This window comes from Vipera berus (assembly GCF_964194415.1).
Source record: "Vipera berus genome assembly, chromosome: 3".
NCBI lineage: Eukaryota > Metazoa > Chordata > Lepidosauria > Squamata > Viperidae > Vipera > Vipera berus.
The window spans coordinates 43,589,036-43,616,435 of record NC_138204.1 but is presented as its reverse complement, the minus strand read 5'-3'; the positions used below and the strand labels follow the sequence as shown (position 1 = coordinate 43,616,435).

At 37.6% G+C, this 27,400-nt stretch overlaps 1 protein-coding gene across 1 annotated transcript in view; it reads left to right on the top strand.

Annotated features, from left to right (window-relative positions):
• MAPKAPK2 (MAPK activated protein kinase 2) overlaps positions 1–27,400 on the top strand; it is a 73,919-nt gene that overhangs the window by 35,382 nt on the left and 11,137 nt on the right. Inside the window, exons 2-5 of the mRNA XM_081324497.1 lie at positions 17,531–17,670; positions 19,640–19,704; positions 23,874–23,953; positions 24,815–24,941. Coding sequence (XP_081180623.1) covers positions 17,531–17,670; positions 19,640–19,704; positions 23,874–23,953; positions 24,815–24,941 — 412 coding nt within the window. The remainder of the gene's footprint in view (positions 1–17,530; positions 17,671–19,639; positions 19,705–23,873; positions 23,954–24,814; positions 24,942–27,400) is intronic.

The following is a 27,400-nucleotide window of genomic DNA, read 5'->3' as shown; positions in this document are numbered from 1 at the left end:
CCCTACGCACAGTCACTCATGCGCTTGTGACCTCCCGTTTGGACTACTGTAACGCTCTCTACATGGGGCTGCCCTTGAAGACCACTCGGAGGCTTCAACTGGTGCAGAATGCGGCCGCGCGAGTTGTAATGGGGGTTTCCCGATACTCCCATGTAACACCTCTACTCCGCGAGCTGCATTGGCTTCCGGTTGCCCTCCGGGTGAAATTCAAGGTGCTGGTTATCACCTATAAAGCCCTACATGGCCTGGGTCCGGGTTATTTGAGGGAACACCTGCTGCCGGCATCAAACGCCCTTCGCCCAGTGCGCTCCCACAGGGAGGGTCTGCTCAGGGTTCCGCCGGTGAGAGATTGCCGGCGGGTGACACCCAGGGATAGGGCCTTCTCAGTGGGAGCGCCTGCCCTCTGGAACCAGCTGCCGGTAGAGCTGAGGACTGCTCCCGACCTCCGATCATTCCGCCGGGGCCTGAAGACCTGGCTCTTTGAGCTCTCGGGCCCAGGCTGTGGAGAAAATTTTAACTGGGGTTTTAATGTACAGGGTGAATTTAATGCTTTTTAATTGGTTTTAACTTTTGTATGTTTTGATTTTTAATTCCCTGTAAACCGCCCTGAGTCCTCAGGGAAAGGGCGGTATACAAATGCAAATATTAAATTAAATTAAATTAAATTGTTGATAATATAGGGGTGTTTATGTTTGTTTTTTGATTTTATGCCCTGTATTTAGCTCTGGGAAGTCGGGGGGGGGGAGGAGGGAGTGGGGGAGAGGGATAGGGGTGGGGGAGGGGGGGATTAAAGTCAAAATGTATTGTAAAACTTTTTAAATTAAAAAAAAAAGAAAAAAGAAAAATGGTTGAAGCCTCACAGATTACCTGTCTCATGAGATTTCAACTTCAGACGAGCGATCTTTACATTTCAAGCAAAAATCACATACAGGCACATACACAAAGATAAAAATTAGTTTTCAGGATGTTGACTTTTAACATTATGTCACTTGAACTTTAAAATCTTAGTGGCCTTTATTGGCTGAAATTGCTTCAGTAGGGTGCTTTCTGTAAGGCTATTGGATGGGTTATTGTGTGTGGGGTGGTGGTAGTGTCTTGATTAAACCAGTGAAAAATCTCATGGGAATTTCTGTTATAGCCTTCTCCAACTTTTGGTGTACTAAATATATCCTCAGCCACAGCCAGCATAGGTGGTGAGGTTTATCTCCTGGAATTATTAGATTTGATTGTAATGTCACTATATAGATCCAACAGAGACCTCAATGCAAAAATGGATCAAGTAGAAAGATAAATAGGTGGCAGCATCATCCTGTTTCAGCTGAAGTAGAGAATGTAAGGATGGCATGCCAGGTAGATGAAGATCCATTACCTAGGCCAGGGGTAGGCCACCTTGGCTCTTTTATGACTCGTGGACTTCAACTCTCAGGATTCCTGAGCGAGCTGGGAGTTGAAGTCCACGAGTCATAAAAGAGCCAAGGTGGCCTACCCCTGACCTAGGCAATAATCGGATAAAAGTGGCCTGAGTCCATACAAAGAATTAAATTCATGAAAATGAACAAGAGAACCTTCCCCTCTCTTTTCACATGGAGATTAAAAAGAGAAGAGGAAAAGCACGTCCAGACTTACAAAATTCTGTTACAAGTAGTCCTTGACTTACTACCATTCGTTTAGTGACCATTCAAAGTTACAATGGCACTGAAAACAGCATCCCCATAGTCAGGATCCCCATAATCACATGATTAAAAATTCAAATGTTGGCAACTGGCGTGTACTTATGTCAGTTGCACTGTCCTGGAGTCATGTGATCACCATTTGTAACCTTCCCAACCAGATTCCAACAAAGTCAATGGGGGAAGCTAGATGTGCTTAATGACCACATGATTCATTTAACAACTGCAGTGATTCACTTAACAATTATGGCAAAAATGTTGTAATATTGGACACAACTCACTTAACAACTGCCTTGCTTAGCAATGTAAACTTTGGACTCAGTTGTGGTTGTAACTCAGGATTACGTTTCTCTTGGCTATTCTGAGAAGCTTTGGACCCTGTTTCTTTCTCTGGTCAATCATTTAGGGTTGACAACTGTAATAAGAATGATGAAAAATTATGCTGTTACTATATCTACCAAATAGATTCATTCTTCTGATTCTGTGAAAAAGTTTTGTTGGCTATTTCAATGGAGATTGCACTCACATGACTGCAGGATCTGCAAACAGTTGTAAAGGTGAGCTGGTTGCCAGGAGCCCAAAATGCGATCACATTACAATGGGGGAAGGGATTTTGGCAATCATAACAAAATCAGGTCCTAAGTAGCTTTTGGGGGTCCATCATAACTTCAAACAGTCAATAAGTGATTGGTTGTAAGTTGGGGACTTCCTGCAAGAGAAACAATCAAGGCTATACTTGAGTCTTCTTTCACACTAGGAGCAGTTTACATATTATGAATATGAATGAAATATGAATGCATATTTCATTACGTTTTGTAATAGTTTGTATTGATTAAGTCATATTGACTGTTAGCAATCAGATACATTTTCTCCATGACAATCTGTGCTTAATTTGGTCCTTCGGGTGATTGAACAGTGTACCCCTTGCCACTGTATCCATCTACTTTATTGCTGGTTATTCTCTTCTTTTTCTTTCCACTTTTCCCAGCATAGAGCCTTCTCCAGAGAGCTAAGTCTTTTGCATAATGTGTCTGAGGTAGGATAATTTAAACTTTGTCACTTGTGCCTCTGATTTTTTGGATGATCCATTTATTTGTGTTTTGGCTTCTCAACAGCAAAGTTCAAATGCATAAAGACACTTCCTATCCTTCTTCAAAGTCCAATTTTCAGTTCCATAGTGTATCACAGGGAATGTCATTAATATAGCACTTTTCAAATATTCAGTGTATGGTATTCCATATTGTTTCTGCAATCTGAGCATTTTGTTCTAATGAAGGGAAGCTGCTTCTGTGACATGTACAGTTGGATGGTAACATCTTTCTTTGTTCTGAGATGCAGTGTCTTTTTGTGAAATGTGTGGGCGTGTGTTTTGTAGCTTCATTAATTAAATTACAGCATTTTATTAGGAGGAAAGCAAACAATACCACAAATGCTCTGTTAGACTAGAAAGGGCAAATTGATTACTGAAAGGCTAGAATCAGGAATACACTGGAAAATACATAGCACCTGGTGTATGTAGCAGCTGGGGAAACTGGAAACCAGGTTTCTCTCCAAATGTCTGTTCAGATGTTCCAAAAGTGATGTCCTTGGCCTATGTGAGAGTTTACACATTGTCTCAAGAGTTTAACACCAACATCTATGCATTTGTCTTGCATCTGAGTGTTTGTTTTTCTTGCCAGCTGTTTATCTGGCTTTATCAGTAAAACACCTGGAATATAACTGAAGCAGAATTATATGTTGGGATCAGAACAGCTGGAGTGGATTTTTTTTTATGTACATAGCTTTCTTTGTTGCATCTTTTAAGCAAAGCAAGTTTATTAGTTTTTATCCTGTCTGCTGCTTCTCTATTTTTATACTCATGTTTTGATATTCTATTCTGATGGTGAATCTTAAGTACCATATGAAACGGGAAGGGTACTGGTGCAATTGTGTCATATGAATGTAGTGAAGCTGGTTTCATTCATTGCCTCCTCTGTAGCTTATGGATCCAGGTTAAATTGTACTGTTAAGGAGTTACAACAAGCTTTGAGCTCCTTGGCTTCTCTCTCCACTACAAACACCAATCTGATCCAGGAGAAAGCCATGAACAGTGAGTTTCCTGAAGGAGTGCATGGCTCAGACACTTCCTTTTGCCTTAAGACCTATGCCTATGTTAGTCGTGGGTAGGTTCTTACTGTTTGGAAGTGGGAGTGAAATTGTTTTGTTATTTTTTGGTCCTGATGTCACCTGTCATCCTTGCAGCATGTTACATCTTTGGAGCTTTTATTTGTCTCCAAATATATACATTAAGAACTACTGGAATCTTGGCATTTAACTTAAAATAAAAATCAGAGATATTAAAAGCAATCACACACAATGATGAAAAAACAAAACAAACAGTTAAAGAACTATTTGAAAAGAACTATTGAAAAATCCACTCCAGCTGTTCTGATCCCAACATATAATTCTGCTGTAGTTACATTAGGACTGCTTTGTAAACAACTACACTCAAGGTGTGAATATCTGTGTTAGAAAAGTGAGACTGAGGTGGACTAAATCCCTGGTCTACTTGTTTTTATAATAGCATTCTATATGTGAATAATGTATGAACATGTCATTTTTTTCAGCCTCATTAACTTATCCTCTGTAGAAAGAAGACCTCCACGCTTCAGAGCAGGGATAAGAGTGCTGATGACCTTGAGGGGTTTGAAGTTTCCACATCCAGAGATTGTAGAAACCATAGTACAAAACCTATGGGGAATATCCCTTTAGATAGAAAATAGGGGAGAAAGGATGGTCAGTATCATTTTATGAGGAAGTAGCAAATAAGTTGCATTATCCTGTACAATTCTGTATCTTAGTAAGGGGTTTGGAGTCTAACAGACTTTGGAAGACTTTGGAAACAGTTTAAAGGTTCAGGAAGGAGACATTTGGAGCATGAAATATTGTGAAATTGAGGCAAATTTGTTGTCAAGGATGTGCTTTAATGTTTCCGTGAAGGCAATCTCCCTATTACTTCTTGATAAATATCCCTACCTGATTTTGCTGTTAAATGACTTGGTGCAACAAGAATATTTGGGGTTTGGTAAGGAGATGGCTGACCTGTGGCAGTGGCAGTGGCATCAGAGTCTTAAGAATAGGAAGAGGAATGGCAGGAAAATCGCTAATGCAAGATTGCTGTCTTGTAGAGTTCAGTTATATCTGGAGGCCTATGAGATAAATGTTCTATTGAAATCAAGTGAGGTAATGCATTGGTAATATGCTGGCTCCTTCAAACCTTACTTAAAACCTAAGTAATGCAGAACCATTTCTGGTTTTAATTCAAAGTGTTAATGCAACACTATCAAATAAAATATGGGAAAGGAAAATGGGCCATAAGTGAATTTCCTGTTTAAACCTAGCTTAATCATGATTTCTTCTCTCCAAAGAACTCTGGGATATGCAGTGCTATTAAAGAGGAGCTCCATTGTAGCAGGTTTCTGAGAATCTTTATTAAGCTACAATAATGGATTTTATTATGAAGGAAGTCTTGACATTTAACCTGGTTTAACTGCACAGATTCCAGCAGTGACCACTTAATGGATGTTGGCTACCTAGTGCATTTAAAAAAATATTCTTATGCTCACACTCCATTCTTACCTGTTGTGGCTTGTTCATAGCTATTCTAACATTCTTAAGAAATGTATTTACCCAGTGCTGCAGAGCCAATCAAGTTTTTGAAATCTCAAAATAAGAGCCTTTCCCATTCATTTTCAAGACTTTTCTACCATTGGGTTGCCATTCCCTTCAAAAACATTTAGTGGAAAAATATGCTTGGAATTTTAAAACCTGTAGCTGGAATTTTGGACTGAGGCCATATTCTTTAAAATGTCAAATGCAGCATTGCCATTGATGATTATTCTTCATTCCACTCCTATTTTGGGATGGGAGCTGTTCCTTATTCCTGTGGCCAGAAAGGAAATAGGCAGGGCTTTTTTTTCTCATAGAACGCTCAGAACGGAGTTCCGGCACCTTTTTTGGATGGAACCTTGTAGGGTAGGCAAGGTGGGTTGTATGACATGTGTGAGTTCCGGCACCTTTTTCTTTTACAAAAAAAGCAGTGGAAATAGGGAAAGTTGTATGTTTTTGTTTTGTGGAAATGAAACAATTCTTCAGAACCGGTGCTAAACAATTGTTGATTTTTAAAGAAAGATTACATTGAAGCTGAATTCTTACCTTCTATGGTTTGTACTTTCTGGTAACAAAACATTAACCCACTTCTGAAGCTGTTTTTGAATATTTGTCTTGAAAGAGAGTGGTGGCTCATCATTAACTTGCTATGAATATTTAGAAGAATTCTTGTGACTTCACTCCTTGAACTGGTCTGACTTATTTTCTTCTGGTAGCTGACAAATGTGCTTAAGATGGCTGATGGATTTGGTAGGCCTTCTTTATTATCACCACTGCTTAGAAATCAGCTAAATGGTTTATTCTTTAAGGCTGAAAGTAACACAATATAGGCTTCCTTTGTCTTTCTTACTAGAGGAATGGAAAGGAAAGAAGTTTCAAGCACAACTTTCCCTTGCTATTTGTATTTCTTAAAGGACAAAAATTTGGAAGTAGGGAGGAAAATTACTTGGGGCCTTGGTGGCTGATAAATGGGGAAGAGGTTCAGAGCTGCTGGTTAATTGTGAGAAGAGTTCTATCAGTGTATTTATGGTTCTAGGATTTCTCCCCCCCCCTACTTTAATTTACTGTGTATTAAACTCCTAACAGATCATATAATTATGCAAGAAACAAATACAGTTACTAAAGTTCATTCTCATGGTCCAATTTATCTGATCAAAAAGTTCAGGTGTAGTATATGTTTGCACAGGGGTGTAATATTTGGAATATGTACTTTAATAACCTCCTGGCAGCAGGTTTTTTTTAATCTATGGCAGAAAAGTGCCACTAATGTCCTGTGAATTTCCATTGGCCTTATCCTTGGTTACATAGTTCACAATTTATACTGGTTTACTAGACCAAGTAAGATTGAACTTGTATTAAACTGACCCTTAATAATTTGGTTAAAGTTGAGGAAAATTATTGCAGATTGCTTGGGCAGTATTAGTTCAATGAAATCTTGCATAACATATTCCTGAACTATTTAGAAAAGCTGGAAAGAAATGTAAACAAAAATGATGGACCAGGAGTGATGCCTGCTTGCCACCAAACAATGTTTAGACTTATAGCCTTAACATGCCCTGTGACCCTTGGCATTATCAAAGTTCCGATGTAATGAAATAAAACCTCTAAAGGTGACCATTGTTACATAAGGGATTAACAAGACTTAATCAGCCTGTTAGTTATTTTGATATACTGTTATTTTGAAAGTGAGTTCCCTGAAAATCAAGCTAGCTAGTGATGGTATTGTGAAACTATCTTTGTACTGAATCTGGTTGCAATAAAACAATTTGCATTGTGTTTCTATTTTAATTGAGGTATTTTTCCTATGGGATCAAAGAGATCTCTTGTAGGTCATATCAGAATTCAAACAACCCTCCATTAGAAAATCTAGTTAATGAACTATTACCTCTACCTCTTTATTAGTAGGCAACAACCTTTAGAGCTGGTGATCACATTGGACTACCATGGGATTTCTGCTTTCTTTCATAATAGTAACCATAATGGATGTGACCTCATGCAAACACGCACAACCTATTGCTGTGGTCTTTTCATCTTCATCCCTTGCATAAGCAGATGAACACAACTTGAAGCAAACCTCTGTAGTCATCTACATTTTTTATTTTCAAAAAATGCCATGTATAAAGTATTTTTCCCTTCCTCTCTTTTTAGTCCCTGGAAAACTAGAGAGGTCTCTTCTAAATTGTTTTGCTTTTCCCTGACCTGCAAACTCAGCTGCCTCATCATGCTATCTATTGCCTAAGCTGCAGGTCTCCCTCCGGTCTCCCAAGGTCATTCCTATATACCATTATAAAAAAAGATATTAAAGACTGAAATTTGAATAGAGTTACTAATTTCTGAAGTAAATATATGTAGCAGAAAGTGGCTCCTTTGAGAAACCTCATCCAATTTTCAAAAGCTTGGAAGGCCAAATATTAAGGTTAAACATGCCTGCTATTAATAGAGGTAGATATTTTTCCAATCACATGGCCTTGAAACTCAAAGGCCATACTTTGGGGGTGGGGTGGCTTGGGAATCTCCCAGTTTCACAGTCAGTTCATGGTAGGGTATGCAGGAACTTCCTCTAGCCTCTTCTGACTATTATGTCCTTTGCTTTTTATAGTGCTGATGTTTCCTGTTTCCATATCGTATTTAGAACTCTTTTGATGGAACAGAATGTTTATCATATAGACAAGGCTGCCTGAGAGCAATTATTTTTAAAAGAGGTTTTAAGTACAGTTAGTGACTAAGACACCTATAATCATAATGTGAAAGGAAAGGAAAGCTAAAAATAATTGACTTCAACCTTCTGTTTTGTTTTCCAATCATTACACTGCATATTACTTCCTCCTTATTTATTTATTTATTTATTTATTTATTTATTTATTTATTTATTTATTTATTTATTTATTTATTTATTTATTTATTTATTAATGGGACTTATATCCTGCCCTATCTCCCGAAGGACTCAGGGCGGCTAACAACAACAAAATTAAAGGTCTCTGTACAATAAATTAAAATTAAAAATTAAAATAAATTAAAGATTAGAGTTAAAAATTGTAAACATAATTAAAATCCCTGTCAGTCCAGGTCAGCCAGGTGGAAAAGGAGTGTTTTGAGGCCGCGGCGAAAGGACTGGAGATCTTGGGCCATCCGAAGCTCAGGGGGGAGCTGGTTCCACAGGGCTGGCGCTCCCACAGAGAAGGCTCTTCCCCTGGGGGTCGCCAGCCGACATTGTCTAGCCGACGGTACCCTGAGGAGGCCTTCTCTGTGTGAGCGTACTGGGCGATGGGAATTCGTATTTACTTGATTGTGACCATTTGTCTGCTTTCTCTTCTGATCATCCAGGATCTTCTTGAATGGACACTGCAGAATCACGACAGCTAGTTTTGGGGGTGGGGGGGGAATGTAGCTTCCAAGGACAGTGTAATGGTATATGAGAAGGAACTTAGGAGGCAAGGGGAAGAGAATGCTGCCTAGGGAATGATAACAAAAAGTGTGTGTGTGTGTGTGTGGAGGGGTGTGTGAGCCCACACCTGAATAATGGGTAGAGAAAGACATTTAGAAAAGATCTGCCCCTGCTTATCAAGTGATAAAAAGAGACAGTGGCAGATTTGTGCTTTCAGTCTTGCAAGATTCTGTTAATGTAGCCTTACAATAAAATCACTTTGTCATGTTTCCTGTCTGACAGACAGTGCCCCCCCTTGTTTATTTATTTGCTTGCTTATTCATTTTGATTTGTGTCCTACTATTCTGCCCAGAGGTCACCTGCACTTCTGCTATGTTTTTTTTTCAATAGGAAGAAGCACTGTCAACATAGTAGTCTTAGTACTGTTAATAACAACACCAGCACCAGCATCGGCACCACCACCATCTTGAATAAAGCTGCCAAAGTGCTTTGGTGGTGGTGTTGTCTGGCTCAAATAACGTACTTCATATTATGGAAGTTAAGATCAGCTTATCTGTGCGCAATTGCTATCGCCCATGGTGTGGCACCACATACCGTAGAACAGCAAATATATATCTGTTAGATTTTGTGTTACTGTCCTTTACCTAAAATATTATTTAATTCATTCCCTGACTTAATATGGCATAGATATTTATAAAATGTCCTCTGATTTTACTGCTTTTCCTTCCTTTTTTTAGTAGACTAATTTGTTTTACAAGAGCATTTAATCCTTTCAGTAATGCTAGCATTTTTTTCGCATGCAATTAATTAAATGTGTCAATTGTTACATAGAATGTGTGGTTTTAAACCTAAGGGAGGTATCTCCAGAATGCCAACTCAATGCATAATACAATCATGTGCTGAAAATACTGTTAATGTGTGATGTGGAATGGTTTATTGCCTATGAAAATTCATTTGTAATTCAGATGTTTAAAGATTTTTCTCTTTATTTTAGATTTCAAATCATATTTATTTATAATAGTTATGTGAAATGATTATTTTTAAAGCAATCCCAAAGTTTAAAATGCAGTTAAAATATTTAACCCACTTGATTACAAACAGTTAAGGTAAAAGTAGTTACATACCATTAACTATAAAAAAACTGTAAGAAAATCTATAAAAATTTAAAACCACAATTCCTCAAAACCCTGAAAATAGTACCATATCCTCCAGACACAATTAAACACCTGGTGAATATATATACTTTAAGATGGCATTAGACCTTTAGAAGTCTCCATGCCAGTGTTGTTTGAATGGCTGTGAATTTAGTAATTAATGCCATGTGTAAATTAGATTTTTAAAAAGTTGTGACTTTTGCAGCTATGTGTAGTGCTGTACGAAAAGTAAAATCAAATTAGTTTGCTTAAAAAATGCTACAAGAATATGTGCACTTCATCATTTTTAAATACAATATGACATTTGTATTGTATGATGCTGTTGTTTGATCATAGCGCAGGGCACATACCCTTTAGTATCTGGTATTTCTAAATAGGGCCTTGTGATCCTGTTGCACACATTATTGCTTTTTTGACTATTTGATATGCTCTTGATTCTGAAGACTTTTTTTTTCTTCCCCACTTTGTAACATGTAGCCAAGACTTCTGCCTGTTTGGCCCAGAAGAACTTTGAAATTCAAGTGACTTCATTGGCATGAGAGTCCCTCCTGTCCTCTTTTTTTAAAATTTCTGGAGTGTGCCTTGCCTCAACCACAGTTCTCCATTTTCTCTCTTGATTGTTCTAGTAGCTGACTTGATCCTAGACATTCTGCACTTGCCAAGTGCTGCATTCTTTCCATACACTGTCATTGATTTGTGGGTCTGGCATCACTGGTGGCAGGCTGGCCTCCAGGGAAGCCCTTTTATCTGCCTTCAGCAAAATGATTTCTTTAACTGAAAGTTTGAGAGTTTAACACTCAAGGGCAGCAATGTTATGTGCTCTGTCTATATCTCTCCTCTTCCCCTCCCCCAAATTCTTACATTATGGACCAGGGGGCTTGGAGAATCTTGATGCACACCTGTGCCTGTACTGACAGCTGCTATGTCAACCAGCAAAGAAGGGCTGAGTGAAAAAAGATAGTCTGACTGACCTGTTAGCCATTCACACATTATTAGTTAGATAACTGTTTCTGGGGTCTGTTATTTCCTTTTAATGTCTGTATATATTTTGCCCTGAACTGGAGAGCAGAGATATTCTTCATCAGGCTTTAAACTAATGTTGATGAAGCCCAATAAAAAGAAAGGATAGATAAGACAATATAAATAATAAATAGATAAGGAATAGATAAGAAAATAATAATGTTTGAAGTGGAAGATTCAAGAGAAGGAGTTCCATGGATTAAAAGAGCATTGGAATGGTTGATTTGGGTGTTGAGACTGCATTTGCCCAATTCTCTAATTGATTAAAACATTGGTAAATCATTAGCTTGACTTACTGCAAAATAAAAAAATGCAGTAGTAAATGAGCAGGATGAAGGGAGTGGTTTATTTAATGATTAGGTCTTTTATGTGGCTTTCACTATTAGGTTCATCATTTTCTCCAAATGTATATTGAAATTGCAATTAGAATTGTAAGCCATTGTGAGAATCCAACATACTGGAGGGCATTAGGTTGGGAAATGCTGACCTAATCCATGCTTCTGTGATGCTCCATTGAACTTTACAAAGAAGACATCAGATAAAAGTAGTACCCTGGTATTTGTCCTTTTCTTCTAATATTAGAAATACTCAAAGTGTAGTTTCATTTAATTATCTTGTCTGGCTGGAAAGGCTTCCAGGGATGAATAAGGTAAAGGAGTTTCAAGCTTGTTTTGGATGGAATTAAGGTAGGGTGGATTGAATACTTCCCTTGACAGGGTGGATTGAATACTTCCCTTGTTGGGAGGCGTTAAAGCTGTCAGGGAGAATCTGACCTAGGATAAGAACTCCCGCAATCTGTCACATGCTTTGGAAGATCTACCATGCCACAGTTCTTCCCCTGCGTATTATTTTCTCCATATGCGTCCTACAAGTAAAGTTTATTGTAAAAATATTTCTATTGTTTACCTCCCAAATACAACCATGAACGGTAATACTATTTGTTAAACTTATTTGCTGCCCATCTTGCCATGGGTCAACTCTAGGTGGCAACACTAGTTGTACTTCACATACTTTGAAGAATATGTCCCTGAGGAGAATGTCAAAGAGGATGAAGGTTTTATCCTGTTTTTTACTTGAGTTTATAATGTCAAAATGTAGGAGGGAATTTAAATGATTAAATGCTTCTACATTTTTTTTAAAAAAATATTCTGGATTATTAGGTTTATCTAGAACTCTTTTCTTTGACATGCTATTTTTTAATATGGAGAATGTTTTCTGTATGGAAGTACATTCAAGTCAGTCGTGAGCCCATTATAGTTTGCAACGATACAAGCCAGAAACACATTTTTTACCTAAGTAGAAGGAAATCTTTACTCTGTCTTGAACTTTACACTGTAATACTCCTTGACAGTTTTCTGGCTAAGGGTCAGGAAAGGTTGACATTAGTAGAAAATACTTAAGTCCAGGTGCTAGAGAAGATGAAATTCCCTGAAAATACCTCTGACCGTGGAAAGAAGCTGCATGTATGATAGATTTTTTAACTATCCATGTGGGCTTGTGACAAATGTTGCGGTAATGTTAAGCTGATCCTCCCAATCTTTCAAGTTTGAGGTTATGTAGTTCTTTTGATGTTGTCTACTTGAAAGACAGGACTTATTTTGAGAACTATCTGTGTGACCTGAGAACCTAAGTCAAATGCTGGCTATCATGTTTCTCTGTAAGGCCTTATTTCTCTTTCTCTTTCTGTCTCTCTCCTCTCTCTTCTCATTAAAGCTGTTGTTCCTTGTTAGAGAAGTTTATTCTTGTTAACATCAAAATCTAAAAAGAATGTATACTTCACATATACGGTAATTAAATGAATTGGACCCCAGATACCCCAGAGTCTAGAAGGCAGTAGTTTTCTAAGTTAACATAGTGGTTTTTCTTTGCCAGGGATGCATTGTAGCATTAAACCATAGCTGCCTGCCTGAACATAACACAAATTCCATGCAGAAGGAGAAACTATCACATGATTGAAAGTTCCTCTTGAAAACAGTCATCCAGGAATACATTAGATTTAGCCAGCAATACAAGCATGTATTGGCTTATATTTTCTGAAGGGGTGGGGGAGAATGTGTTCTGCCTTAATTTCTGCTAAAAAACTGGGGGAAAAAGCCGCTTGCCCCCCCCTCCGAAAGCCCTAATAAGCAGGCATATACATAGAATGAAGGCTATTGCTAAGCACATTGATTTGTGCTTCTTAGATTGTAAGCCGCCCTGAGTGTTTGGAGAAGGGCGGGATATAAATGGGATTAGGAAAAAAAACAACGAAATTTTGATTCCAATTTATAGTTGTCATCTAATCTAGCTTCCATCAAACATCCCAAAGTTATGTATTTACAAGCAGGCACAGTTTACAGTAAGTAAATTAAAAATTTACAGTTTTATTCCCAAAGGTGGTAACTGTTAGCTGCACATAGATAAATGGTGGAGGATTTGCTAGGTTGATAAACATTCCTTAGGAAAAAAGAAAAGCCACAGTTTAGAATCAAGCAGTAGGATCTTTCTTGTAAACAATATGAAAAGGTCTGTGTCACAAAGAGGCATATTTTTAACGTTTAATTTTTGTCATCTGGTGCCACCCCAGTTATATGGGATTACAATTCTCATCATAGTCTGAGGAGAGGTTATTTCTTTCAAGTGAAATGTTCACCGACGGAATGTGGCTTTTGTGCTCTTTGGGCACTTGCATTCCACGATGGCCAAAAGAATCCCAATGAAAAAATTAGCTAAAAGATTTCAGGGGGATAGAAGAATCCCTTTTTGAGGAAAAGTTATAATCTGGGGAAGGGATTGAGTGACCAGCAAGGAATATGCTCCAGGTTTATAGAATGATTTAGCTAGGAAGATAAGATATGAGGAGAAAACATTCTCCTCTCATAGCAACAACTGAGCGTCAGTCAAAGATGCTGAAAGTGTGAAGTGAAGCCACTTCAAGGTAGTCCAGATAAGAAGCACAAACCATGAGTAATAGCACCAACTTTATTGTAGGGTTACAATAAGACAATCTTCCAAGTTTGAATTACTTTCCAGGAAACTAGGGATGGTCCCTTCAATAGTGCCTTCCCATGCCCCTTTTCTTCTGTCGGCTCACAGTATGGGCGCATAGTTTGCAGCTCATCTTTTTGTTTTCCAAAGTCATTCCCACATACCATTATAGAAAGTTAGAAGATTTGGGACCAAGAAAAATACCCTGGGCAGGACCTAGTTGGAATTACAGCTTTTGTACCCACCAGATGTCATGACGGCTGCCAATTTGGTTGCCTGTATATGGGGATTATGGGGCTAGGCAAGGTTGTGATAACTAAAACTCCCAGGGGCCACTTATCAGGGAAGCATTTGGTTGGAGAACAGGTTCAGGAGGCTGAAGTTGCCCTCATGTGCTCTTATCAGTGAAATGGCCAGCATAGAAAAAGGATGCTACACTGAGTAGGATTTTTGTCTGATCCAGCAATAATTTTCATTATCATTTTTCTATAGAAACTACAAACTAAAGTTTTAATTTTGAATATAGTTTTTTTTTGACAATTGGTTTTTTAAAATAAATCTTTTCTTTATCCCTGAGTGACTCATGGCAGTTTTCACATTTAATTGCTTTTTAAATTAATGATCACTCAGACTTGAGAAATAATGGAAACTCAGGATTACCAAATGAATCTTGGGAAAGCTATTTAGTCTGGACTCCTTCAGTGATACCATTTTGAAGAGGAGATTTGCTAGTTATATAAGAAAAGTGGGATAATTAAGATTGGATGAACTTTTGCCACCAGGTGGCACAATTGGCTTTGTATTGTGGTGATTTCCTGCTTGTCAATTATATTCATTACAATCTAAGAGTGTGTGTGATTTTCTTGAGTTAAATGTTTAAATGTAAGTATTGTATTGTTATGAAAGGCAAGCAGCACATATTAGGGTATTGTACAGTGGTATTTGTACAGTATTAAATAGAGATTAGTACTATGGCAATTTATGTAATATAAATCTTTAAAGATAAGGAAAATGAATCATTATTATGATTTCTAAAATGCTAATATTAATAAATATGAGGTTTTAAAAATTGTATACCCACAACTAGTGTGATATTGATAAACAGCTGCAAAACCCATTATTTTTTTGTTATTTAATAAAGGTTTTTGTCTTAAGCTTAATATTTAACACTTAATATTTAAGGTCTCCACTCTATAGTTACTTCTTGTTGTTTATGCATATTAAAAGAGAAAAAATATAAACAAAAAGAAGCCATTCAAAAAAGTTGATAAAAATAGATAAGTATTTTGTTGTTTTTTGTATCTTGATCAGTTTATGGTATTTATAAACACGTAGCCCCCCCCCTTAGAAACCACATTGTAAATGTTTGTATTTGCTTTATGTATAATATATTGTATATATAGGAACCATTGTTGCTTGAATTTGGATATGTGTCTATTACATGTGATAAAATGTTTCTTCTGCTCCATGACATTTTCAACATTATTATTGTATGATTCATCTCTCTTGGAGTTGTAGACTATCAGTAAAATATTATGTATCAATTTTGTTTAGGCTTGGAGTGAATGTTATGGATTTGGTCCATAATTCTTCCCATTGTTGTGTTGTGACTGTTTCTATTTTGCATCATTAAAGTTTTGCATCATTTTATCATTCATTTTTATTTGCTCTGTCTCTGTGTTATATTTAGGAAGGAGTTTGTAAATGTGTAGATATGCATGCTTCAAAAAAATTCAGAAGTTCTGTGGAGCTTATGTCAGTATGAGCACAACATCTCTCCAGTGTTTATTAAAGAAAGTATCCCACACAATTTTTCAGTCTTCCTCACAAGCATGAAAAAAGATACTATTGCTTCAAGGAATATGCTCATTTAAAAACCAGAAAAAGGTCTAAAGTAGTTCTTCCAAATCATTTTTGAAGTATGCACAGAGAGCTTTGTAAGAGATTGATTATAAATGTCCAGGATCTGAATTATTGTATTGGTTCAGTCAGGATTATTCTTTTCATGCTTTGCATACTTGATTTCTGAGCAAATGGGCAGAGAGAATTGTACAGGTTTCATTGCCTGCAACAAGCAGTGTAACCATATTTAAATTTACGGAGGAAGATTATGAAGCCTGCATCCAGCTTTCTCCACTTTAAGCCTACTCTTGTGATATGCATTTGATAACTTTTAAAAGTAACGTGTAAAGAGTTGGAACTATCCACAACTTCCCTTTAAATACTGATGGCTAATTTTAAAGAAGTAGCACTACATGGGAACAATTGGGCCAATTAAAGAAGTTTTTCACTTATGATTAAATGAAACCATTACAGCTTCCCTTTGTTTACATGTGTATCTTTTGAGGTTACAAGATTCTTCATTTCTCTGTAGAGCAGAAGGCTTTTATTTTAAAATTCTGGAAGCAATATTTACTGATGGCATAACAAGTGAAATCTGAAAAGTGGAATCTCTCTTCCAATATTTAGTTACTGCTGATTCCCCCCCCCCTTCTGATCAATTGTCTGATTCTCTCAGAGACTGCCTGGACAAGTCCCTGCAGTTTTCTTGGCAAGGTTTTTCGGAAATGGTTTGTCTTTGCTTCTTTCGTAGAGCTGAGAGAAAGTGATTGGCCCAAGGTCACCTAGCTGACCTCTAGGCTGATGTCTTAGTCACTACACCAAACTCACACTGATGATCTAGTATCAAGCTATAAAGTCATCCCTTGCACTCTGGTTTCCTCCTCCCCACTTTCTTCTTAGAGCAGGCATGTCAAACTGCTGCCCCGTGGGCTGGATGTGTCACGCTGAAACTGCGCCCACCCCATTACTGGCAATGGGGAAAAAGCCACGATATATTATGCAACGTCATGTGACGTCGCGTGTTTGACATTCCTGTCTTAGAGGAATGCATGCAGAGAGAGCCTTAATTTTTCTGTGCTTGGTACAAATTAAACTAATCACAGAAGACTCTGATTTAGAATTACCATTAGGAATTTCACCAGGATTAATTTCTATGACAAAGCTGCAGGAGCCATGTTTATTCTTGTTGAGCTGATTTTATTTTCTGTTGTTTTAGTTATGAAAATGGCATGAACTGCAGAAATCTGGGCAACACTAGATGGCAGCAAAGACGTTCAGAATACTCCAGCTCTTTGCTGCCAACTAGGAAATCTTAACACAATCGTTTCTTTACTATTACAACATACCCAGAGTCTATAGGCTATAATTGTCTACCACTAGAGGGCACATGTGATTGCTTTATTTTGAACTGAGAGGTTTTTAAAGGGCTCAAAAATGTTTCCTAAGTTAGTTTCTTTTTGTGAAGCCCTTAAAGTGATTTTGAAGGGTTTGTGTCAATTTACCACAAAATGAGAAATATCTATCCAGGATATGGATTTAGGAAAGGTCCTTAAAATCTGTAATACCCCCAAACCAAAGAACAAACTAAAAAAAAATAATCACGCTATGCCAGGAGTCCAGAGGAAGTACTTGGAAGTGGCAGATATATAAAATAGTAAATCATTCATTTTTAACGAATGTGTTATTATGGTAGACTATGTGAAATCTAGCTCCCAATGGGTAAAGGAATTGAGATTCTAATCTGCAGTATCCTATGGCTAGTGATCAATGTTGACCAAAGATGCTCTCAAGTGTGCTTCCCAAATTAAGGGAGAAATCATTCTTTCTTCTGTTGTCCTTTCTAGATGTTGCAAGACTGTCCAAAAGCTCGAAGAGAAGTTGAACTCCACTGGAGAGCATCTCAGTGCTCCCATATTGTGAAGATCATGGATGTCTATGAAAATCTTTACCAGGGTCGAAAATGTCTCCTGATAGTTATGGAATGGTGAGTGTCATTTATTAGTGGTGGTGGTGGGAGTGGAAATCTAGAGTCATAGTGCTGCCCCCTCCCCCCATGGAGATGTTCTTCTTTTTAATTCCATTTGCCTTATGCCAAAACAAAGCATGTAAGATAATGGCTTTGTAAACAGCATGGCTCAATAGGAAGAATATGTTTTTTTTTCCCTTATTATTTAGCCTTGACTATTCAGGGCTACACAGCCAAACTCAACTTGTTGAATCAGGCTCATAAAGATAACAGAAGTCAAATTCTATCTTTTGAGGGCCAGATAACATATTCATTGCTAAGTGACCATGTTAGCACTTTTGCAACTTTTTGGACCAGCTGAATTTTTTGGGCAATTTCTAAAGGTTGTTCCATCTCATACTCAAGGTAAAATAAATGATCCAATCTAATTTAACTCATTACTGAAATCTAAAAGTAAGAATTATTTTTTGAAACAGGCCATGTTATTTTAAACTTCAGCATATTGTAGTTCAGGCAAATAAGCAGCCTGTAGCTGAAAGAGGAAGAGGGAATGGGTGGTATAGTAAGACCTAGAAGAGGAGGACAGGGGTAAGAGGATGTGGAATGATTTAGTAGGATTTTCTTCTTTCGTTTTCTACTTGCCCGTGCTGGCTGCAGTGAAGTGCTAACTCTGTTCTACATAGCTCCACCCAGATTGTGGGTCTTGTATCTTTTCCTCTGTGCCTAGCCTCATCTGGTCATTGGGCAAAGCGGGGAAGGCAGACAGGTTTGTGCAAGAGAGTATGAGAGCAAGTGTGGGCTGAAGAGAGAGAGAGAGAATTTTGACCGCCATCCCCTCTCAGTTGGTGAGAAATGCTTCTGCCCAGTTTTTAAGCAATGGAAGAGAGACTTTAAGTCCCTCCATCCAAATGGAATGGCTGACACAAGTGCATCACTGAAATATGCAGACTTCTTAGAGAGAGCTATAGGATTTTTTTCCAAGGAATTTTTCTCTAAAGCAAAAGTGGGGAAGGTTTGGTACAAGGAGAAGTTGTGGGGCCCCCCATCACTTTTCTTGCCCACCCTGCGTCAGTTAGACTTTAAAATACACAGCAAAAAATGTGCTTCCAGTGTAGCTTTTTTTTTAAAGGGCTAGTAATCACTTTTGAGCAGGGAAATCACAGTTGGGAAAGTAGTCATTTACTCCCTTTTTTCTATACCACTATAATTTCTCAAATATCTCTCTTGAAGGGCAGTTAGGTTTTAAAGCATCCATCCATTTCAGTGAAAGTTTTTTTGTAAAAAAAACATTAATTTCTGTGCATGGGTGTGGGAGATTTTTAGGGAATTGTCAACCTGCAAATAGGTGTTATATGTTTTAATCTTTGTAGTTGCTGCATTACTGATCTATTCCTTATTATATATGCTTTGATTTGTTCAGGAAAATTAACATATTTACTGTTGAGACAATAATGGTCTTGTGCCACCTTTAATACCCCCTATTTATTATAGTGGGGTGTTATTTTTTTATTTTTTTCGGTGGACTGCAACACACCTGCTGGGTGATGTGTTAGTCTAACTTGATATATAACTTTGTTGTTTTTTCTTTAACTAATGAACACAATTATCTGAATATTGAGACAGTAACTGAGTTCACATATTTATGTAACTGCAAGATTTTATAGTTTGATTTTGCTTAGTAGGAATGCCTGATTTCAGCCACTATAGTTTGATAAGTATATTTTACTATTCATATTTGTGGGTGATTCACATTGTGGCTGGAGAATTCTGGAAGTTGAAGTCCATAAGTCTTAAATTTGCCACATTGGACATTGCTGGTTTAGTGCATCAGTGTACTCAGCCAATCTACTATAACCCCTAATTTACTTAGAAAGGACAATACTCTGAAGATCTGAGTACTTGAGGCCCAGAGTTGATAGAAATGTGTTTATAGTTTTGGGTTGAGATAGCAATTGTTATTATAACTACATTTGTTTATGAATTTCAGCTTGGATGGAGGGGAACTCTTCAGTCGAATTCAAGATAGAGGAGACCAAGCTTTCACAGAAAGAGGTATGAAGGGATAGAGTAGATTTCTTCAAGCTTAATAGAAATGTTCATACTCTGCTACCCTTTAGCATAGGTTACTATTGAAAAGGTCCTAAGACTTCTTGCAAAATGTACCTAATCTAATTCTTTTAAGGGGTTTCTAAACAATTATCTCAAAAAGGCTTGGTTAAACTAAATCTACTGTGTTCTTTATTTTTCTCAATCTTGTAATGCATCAATAGCTAGCTAGCTACTGAATCCAGCCCAGAGTCTAGGTGATAGGATGACAAATGTCCACTATTTCAGTTTGTCTCCAGAGATAACACCATAGCTTTTCCAGTAACTTTCCTGCAATGTCTTTGATCCTGTCTATCCACCTTACCCATAGTCTTTCCCTTTTTCTAGTTCCCTAAACTTTGCCAGCCTAGTTGCTTTTTCTAGCCTAAAATATAAGACTTTTTGGTCGCTAATCATCTTTTCAAAGGAGGCACAGTGGCTCAGTGGCTTAATGATCCTGGAGATGGTCTTTGCTCCAGGGGTTCGAGCCTTAGCACTGTGTGCCGGGTTGAACTCCCATCACTTGCCTCAACTTCTGCCTACCTGTAGTTCGAAAGCATGTTCAGAGTGAATAGATAAATAGGAACCACTTGGCTAAGGAAATGAGATGGTGCTTTGTACAGGGATTCAGATTCTTGCCAGCTCTGAACCTTCCTGGTTGCGACGGCCTTTATGGAGGGAAGGAGATTTGCATGACATTGCAGGAAGAGCCGCTTGTCTTTCTTTCGGGTGCAAAGCCCTTCTGTGGCACATCTTGGGAAGCGCATAAGCATGTACCCCAGCAGAGTTAGTAAATTGGCAGCCAAACTACTATTCCGCATTAGCATTGTAATCTCCTGGCTAATGTAACAATGCCATCCATATACTACTACTACTAATAATAATAATAACCTTTTCAAAGGCGTGGTCAGTCTGTAACTGTTCTAGGTTGGTTGGTTGATTGATTCTTTCTGCTGTCCATGGCACTCTTTTGAAACTTTCCTAATTTCACAATCTTCTTTTTCTTGCTCTTTTTCAGTGTCCCAGGTTTCCATTATCATTGGAACATTAATTATTCTGATCTTTATTATCATGGACATATTCTAATCCTTCATGTTTTTGTCTGTTTATTATGTCCCTCCTCCATAGCACTAATCTCCTCTTTACCTCTCCAGTGCTCTGCCCATCTTTATCTAAGTCCAAGAAAACAAAACTATCTACTTCACTTCTTGACCACCAACTGTAAGTTCATTGAGCATGCCTGTTGACAGCATTTTTTAAATACTTAACATTGATCTGTTTTTACTGTACACTTTTACTTTCATAATGAGGTCTTTTTGGTCTTTTTAAATTTCTGCTAATAAAATATTTTCTGCACATCTCAGACTGTTAGTTTTAGCCTCCAGTTTGATTCCAGCAATTACCCTTTCCCAAAGTGTAGAACTTAAAAATATATGGTGACAATATAGATCCTTGTTTCATATCGTTTTTACTCTGAAGTACACCGTTTCTGCAGATTCAGTTCCTGTAATCAGCTTTCCATTTATTGTAATAATCAGGTGTTTGGACTCACCCAGCAGCTTTAGTATATTCCACATTCTGGCATGATAAAGACAACCAAAGGTTGCATCATTAAAGAAGAAGGAAATCTCTTCAAATTATTTTTCATTATCAATTATTTTAAATTATCTTTCCCACTGCCTTGTGTGAAACTTCTCTTCATTTGACTTGTCTCTGTTCTCTCTCTCTCTCTCTCTCTCTCTCTCTCTCTCTCTCTCTCTCTCTCTCTCTCTCTCCCTCCCTCCCTCCCTCCCTCCCTCCCTCCCTCCCTCTCCCTCTTTCTCTCTCTACACAGACACACACACACACAAACACTTTTTTCCCAATCTCAGGGCCACACAATTTTGTTCCACATTTATTGGCATAGAGTTTAACTGTTATTTTTCCAGTAGGTTTCATTTGCACCTGATGTTTTCATATTTGACAGTCCATTGTTTTCTGGTTGGGAGTGTACTGAAATCTCCTCTCTCCATAAGTCTGTCTTTCTTTCTTTCTTTCTTTCTTTCTTTCTTTCTTTCTTTCTTTCTTTCTTTCTTTCTTTCTTTCTTTCTTTCTTTCTTTCTTTCTTTCTTTCTTTCTTTCTTTCTTTCTTTCTTTCTTAATTTCATATTTCTTAACCACCCATCTCCCTCAGAGAGAGGCTCATTTTTGTTATTCTATAATCTCATCCACAAAATATTTCCCTATAGTCTTTTTCTCTGGCTTCTCATCTGTCATCAGTCTTGAAAATCCTACTTTAAGTATATATACTTCCCATTAAGAAATATATATATATATTTATTTTGACATTCTTAAGTGGATTTTTTTGCTTGGCTTTTCTTGCTTGATGTTAAAGTTCTGCTTTCAACTATTGTGTGTTCCTTTGATTTCTGGCTTTAATCTTCTGTCTTGATCTGTTGATCTAAAAGCTACTTAGATTATTTTCTCTTTGAAATTGTATGAATATTTTTCAGATTTTTTTTACAGTACTATATCTTTTATCTATTCTTACATTTCCTCAGATATTTTTTCATATTAGTTAAGTACCTGCTTCTTATATAAATATTGTCTTGTATATTCTTCAGGTGACATCTTACCAGGGCAGCTATCTACATCAATAATTACATCAGTAATCAGTGGGTTTTTTGATAATCTGTATCTAGATTTCCTGTTATATAATATATTTGATGTAGTCTTTTTGGTGGTGCTTGAGGTAAAGTTTGTCATTCTGTTGCTTGAATAGCAATAGCAATACCAATAGGACTTAGACTTATATACCGCTTTTCAGTGCTTTACAGCCCTTTCTAAGCAGTTTACAGAGTCAGCATATTGCCCCCAACAATCTGGGTCCTTGGAAGGATGGAAGGCTGGATCAACTTTGAGTCGGTGAGAATCGAACTCTGGCAGTCAGCAGAATTAGCCTGCAATATTGCATTCTAATTACTATGCCAGCACTTTCCTTACAGAACTGCATTTATATTTATATTACATATTTCTTCATATTTCTTAAAAGTCCATTTCCCTCAGATTCCCTCCTTTATTAGTCTTGAATTGTGCCCTCCTATTTACAGATAGGGATGCGGTGGCTCAGTGGGTTAGGACGCTGAGCTTGTCGATCAGAAGGTTGGCAGTTTGGCGGCTCGAATCCTGAGTGCCACATAACAGTGAGCGCCTGTTACTTGTCCCAGCTTCTGCCAACCTAGCAGTTCGAAAGCACGTAAAAATGCAAGTAGAAAAATAGGGACCACTACGGTGGGAAGGTAACAGTGTTCCCTGCGCCTTTGGCATCTAGTCATGCCGGCCACATGACCACGGAGACGTCCTTGGACAAGCACTGGCTCTTCAGCTTTGAAACGGAGATGAGCACCGGCCCCTAGAGTCAGAAACGACTAGCACGCATGTGCGGGGGAACCTTTACCTTACCTTTTTATTTACAGATAGCAATGTCAGTGACTTTTTTAAAAACAGCTCCATTCCTCCAGTAATGTCCATCAAAGTCTCCCTTAACATCATCTTCACCTATGGGATGGAAGAGCTTTCAGCTTAACAATTTCAAACTAGATTTTTAAAAAATTACTATTATTATTGAGATTCTGGACAAATGCTGAACATACAGTAGTTTTCTAGCCTGAACACCATGGTTTGTATCCTAAAATAGAATTGAAGACATAAGCTGTGGGATGGTATTATATGAGATATAAATGTCTAGTTGATTTCAGATCCTCTAAATTAGTCCGTTTAAATTTGACATGGTCAAATCCCATAGACTGGGTAGAAGCAGTCTATCCTACCCTATGATGTGAACAACAGTTAGGAAACAAGTAATTTTAAAATATTAGGAAAGAAGAACCATGTTATAAAAGGGAAAAGAGAAATATAATATAAATGCACAGTTTGCAAGTTGTAGCCTTGTTACATTTGATTATGCTCTAAATCTTAACCTAATACAGAAATGTAATGTCCTTGTGATCTTTAATTGGGATATGAATTTTTTGCCTGTTTAGTTCCTGAGAATAATGGTCCATCTCTCTCTCCCTCCCTCCCTCCCTCCCTCCCCTCCCCCCCTCCCCTCCCCTCCGTTCCCCTCCCCTCTCCTCCCTCTCTTTCATCTCCTTCAGAGGCTTCTGAAATAATGAAAAGTATTGGAGAAGCCATCCAGTATTTACACTCTATCAACATTGCACACCGGGATGTTAAGGTATGTATTATCTTAGACATATACAATATAACTGATAATTTCAAAAGCTTTTTCTTAAATTTATTTATCCCCACAAGCAAAAGGAGGCTTTATCTAATGCAGTATGCTTCAACTGTGTGATTTTTTTTTTGTTTTAAACTGAATAATTAGTGGCAGCTGATAAGGGGCTCTTTGCATGATGAACAGGTTACAACCATGGTTGGGGCTTTTTTTATCAGCGACACTTTGCTTATACAGCATTGTCTTTTGAAAGACATATCTAATTTAATTTCATGTCTTTGTAGGATCAGGCAAAATCCTTTCTTAACATATCCATTGAACTATTTTAGCTTGCTCCCAATATTTTTGCTTGCTGTTGTGTTATAGTCTTCTGTTTTTCATTTATAATCTTGCTGTTTTCATTTACTGATTGTTCTTATTTTTCTTAATTTAAATGGTTTTTTAGTTATGGCTAAATAGCTGATGAGGGCTGGCCTCTTCACTGTGAGTGTACAGTATATAAATGAAGTCAAGCAATTAATGTTCTAGTTTCTTTTAAAAATGGTTGTTCTTTATTTTACTCTATTTATAATGTTAGCAGGTTGGCTAACAGTTATAAACAGAGTAAAACAGTAAGAACAATTTAAGGGTTGATTTAGAGGATCTGAAATCAACTACAGATTTAGTCATGCATATGAGGTGATCTATAAAATTATTACATAAATAAATCATAGGTATTATTTTGAATGAAATTACAGAGGAAAATAGCATTGCATGTTTTTATGTGGTGGGCTTTTTTTTAATCTAGGATTGGAGCAAGTTTTAGAAGTTGATATAGAAGATAGCTTTTGATTAAGGACTTTATCTTTTTATGTCTTGTAGCCAGAAAACCTTCTATATACCTCAAAAAGGCCTAATGCTGTATTAAAACTTACAGACTTTGGTTTTGCTAAAGAAACCACAACACATAACTCTCTAGCTACACCATGCTACACACCATACTATGTGGGTAAGTAACCGTACTATATAGGGACGCGGTGGCTCAGTGGGTTTGGACGCTGAGCTTGTTGATCAAATGGTCGGCAGTCTGGCGGGTCGAATCCTGAGTGCCGTGTAACAGAGTGAGCACCTGTTACTTGTCCCAGCTTCTGCCAACCTAGCAGTTCGAAAGCACGTAAAAAATGCAAGTAGAAAAATAGGGACCACTACGGTGGGAAGGTAAATAAAATAAATAAATAAACCTTTATTGTCAAAGTACAACATGTGTACATTGAGATTAGCTGAGCCTCCCCCCTTGCTGTCTCCCCCCAACACACAGTGACAACAAACCCTCCATCCTACCACACCATGTGAACCAACTACACCACACACCGGCCTCCCAAGTCAATTCTGCATAAGTTCACAGAGATTATATCCCATTTAAAAGCCTAACAGCCTACGGATAAAAGCTATTTTTCAGCCTGTTGGTACGGCTGGCTATACTCCTATATCTCCTACCGGATGGTAGGAGAGTAAACAGATACCGTCCAGGGTGTGAGTCATCCCTGAGAATCTTCCTCACTCTTCCAAGGCAACGAGCCCTGGCGATGTCATCCAGTGGTGTCAGGGGACAGCCCACAATGTCTTGTGCTGTACTCACTACCCTCTGTAATACTTTCCTGTCCGCGGCTGTCAGACCAGCATACCAAACCACAATACCATACGAGAGGACGCTCTCTATAGTAGACCGGTAAAAGAGGGTCATAAGAGGGTCATTCACTAAATGAATGGTTAGAAGTCGAGGACTATCTTGTAGCTTTAGAGAGAAAATGATGGTAAAGTTCAAGTGAAGGACATGCACATTGTTGTTGAATGCTGAAAATAGCTGGGATGGAACAAGAATCAAAATGTTCAAGAATGGTAGGCAGCACTTCATAGGATCTGATGCATTATTTCTAAGGTTACTAAATTTGGGATTGTAAATCTCCAGACAATCATTGGGTGGCAGTGAGAAATCTCTGCATGCCTTGAAAATTGTGGAAGTAGTTGCTTCAAAAGTTGCCAGGGCATTATAAACATAAACATATTAAATATATGGAATGTATTAATATTAGTAAAAGTTAAGTAATACTCTTTAGTTTTAATTTCAGCATATCTAAATGTGAGCAGAATGAAATCAAATCTGACTATTGCCATGTTTCACTTACTTATTTATTCTGGGTACATCTTAATTTTGGAATGAGATTGCCAGTGTGCTAATCAAAACCCAAATATTTCCTTTTTCCTGCAAAAATGGGAAAAACAATCCATCAGTAGATTTAATCTATTTAGTTTTGCCGATAGTTGATTGGGTGAACAAGTATACTTATGATGTTTGCATTTCTGTTTTCAACATGAATTGTTTGTGCAGATTTGAAGCAGATTTGCTGGCATATCCAAAAGATGGTTTTCAATTAGTTTATTCCACCTAGGAAGACTATTTAATTATTTTTTAAATGTTTGCCTCCCAATAAGAGTAGTATGTAGAAATCCTACTTCGCAATCTCCAATTAAAACAAGCTTGCTTTCTTAAGGAAAAAAAGTTAAGTTTCTAAATCTATATAAAAAAACCCGACAATGCCTGTATATACAAATTATGTGAAATATCTTAATCATCTTGCTGATTTAGTTTTAAAACAATGTATGCAAAGTGACATCCAACTCGGTTTCAAAATGACTTATGCAACTTTTAAATCTTTTTTGTGACCTTAATGATCTTTTGCTGTCACACTTTAAAATTGTATTTATCAGTCACTCTCAGTGAGGTCAGCTTTCCCAGGAACTGAGAACTGAACAGATACCGTAGTTTGTGCCGATAAATTGTGTCCAAATTGCAAATACTGAAGCAAGGGTTTTCCAGGCACAGTGCCAGGGGTAATAAGTTCCTAAATGAAGGGACAATTTGTTCTTTTGTAATAGCCTGAATACTATACTCTTGTTAAAATAAAAGATGTCTTTCATTAAGTTTCCTGCCATGTCATACTTTGCTCTTTTTACCTGCCATAATGGCCTAATAACATCAGCCTTTTCTTCAGAATTAGCATGCTCCTTTTCTTCTTAAAACATAGCCTGGTTCTCTATTGCTGTGTTAAGTAGTAATTTTCTGCTGACCGTTGATTGTCTCAACAAAATGGATGTTTTGAGCTTGTGTCTAGATTTCAGAGCTATGGATGGCAAGGGAAAAAAATCCTCTCACATGAGGAAGTAAAGGACTGACACATTCTCCAATATTCCCACCTCCTTTCTTATTCTTTAGCGTCAGCTATAGTGAGATGGTGAAAGATACTCAGATACTCTGGTTATAGAAAGTTCTTGCGAGCCTTCCATCCCTTCTCCTTTGGTATTTGACTTTCCACCTCATCCCTCTTCTCTATTGTGAGGAGGAATTTACTCATCATGCCAGGGAACTGTTTTAAGCTACCAAAGCAGAAATGCTTGTTCACATTTGAT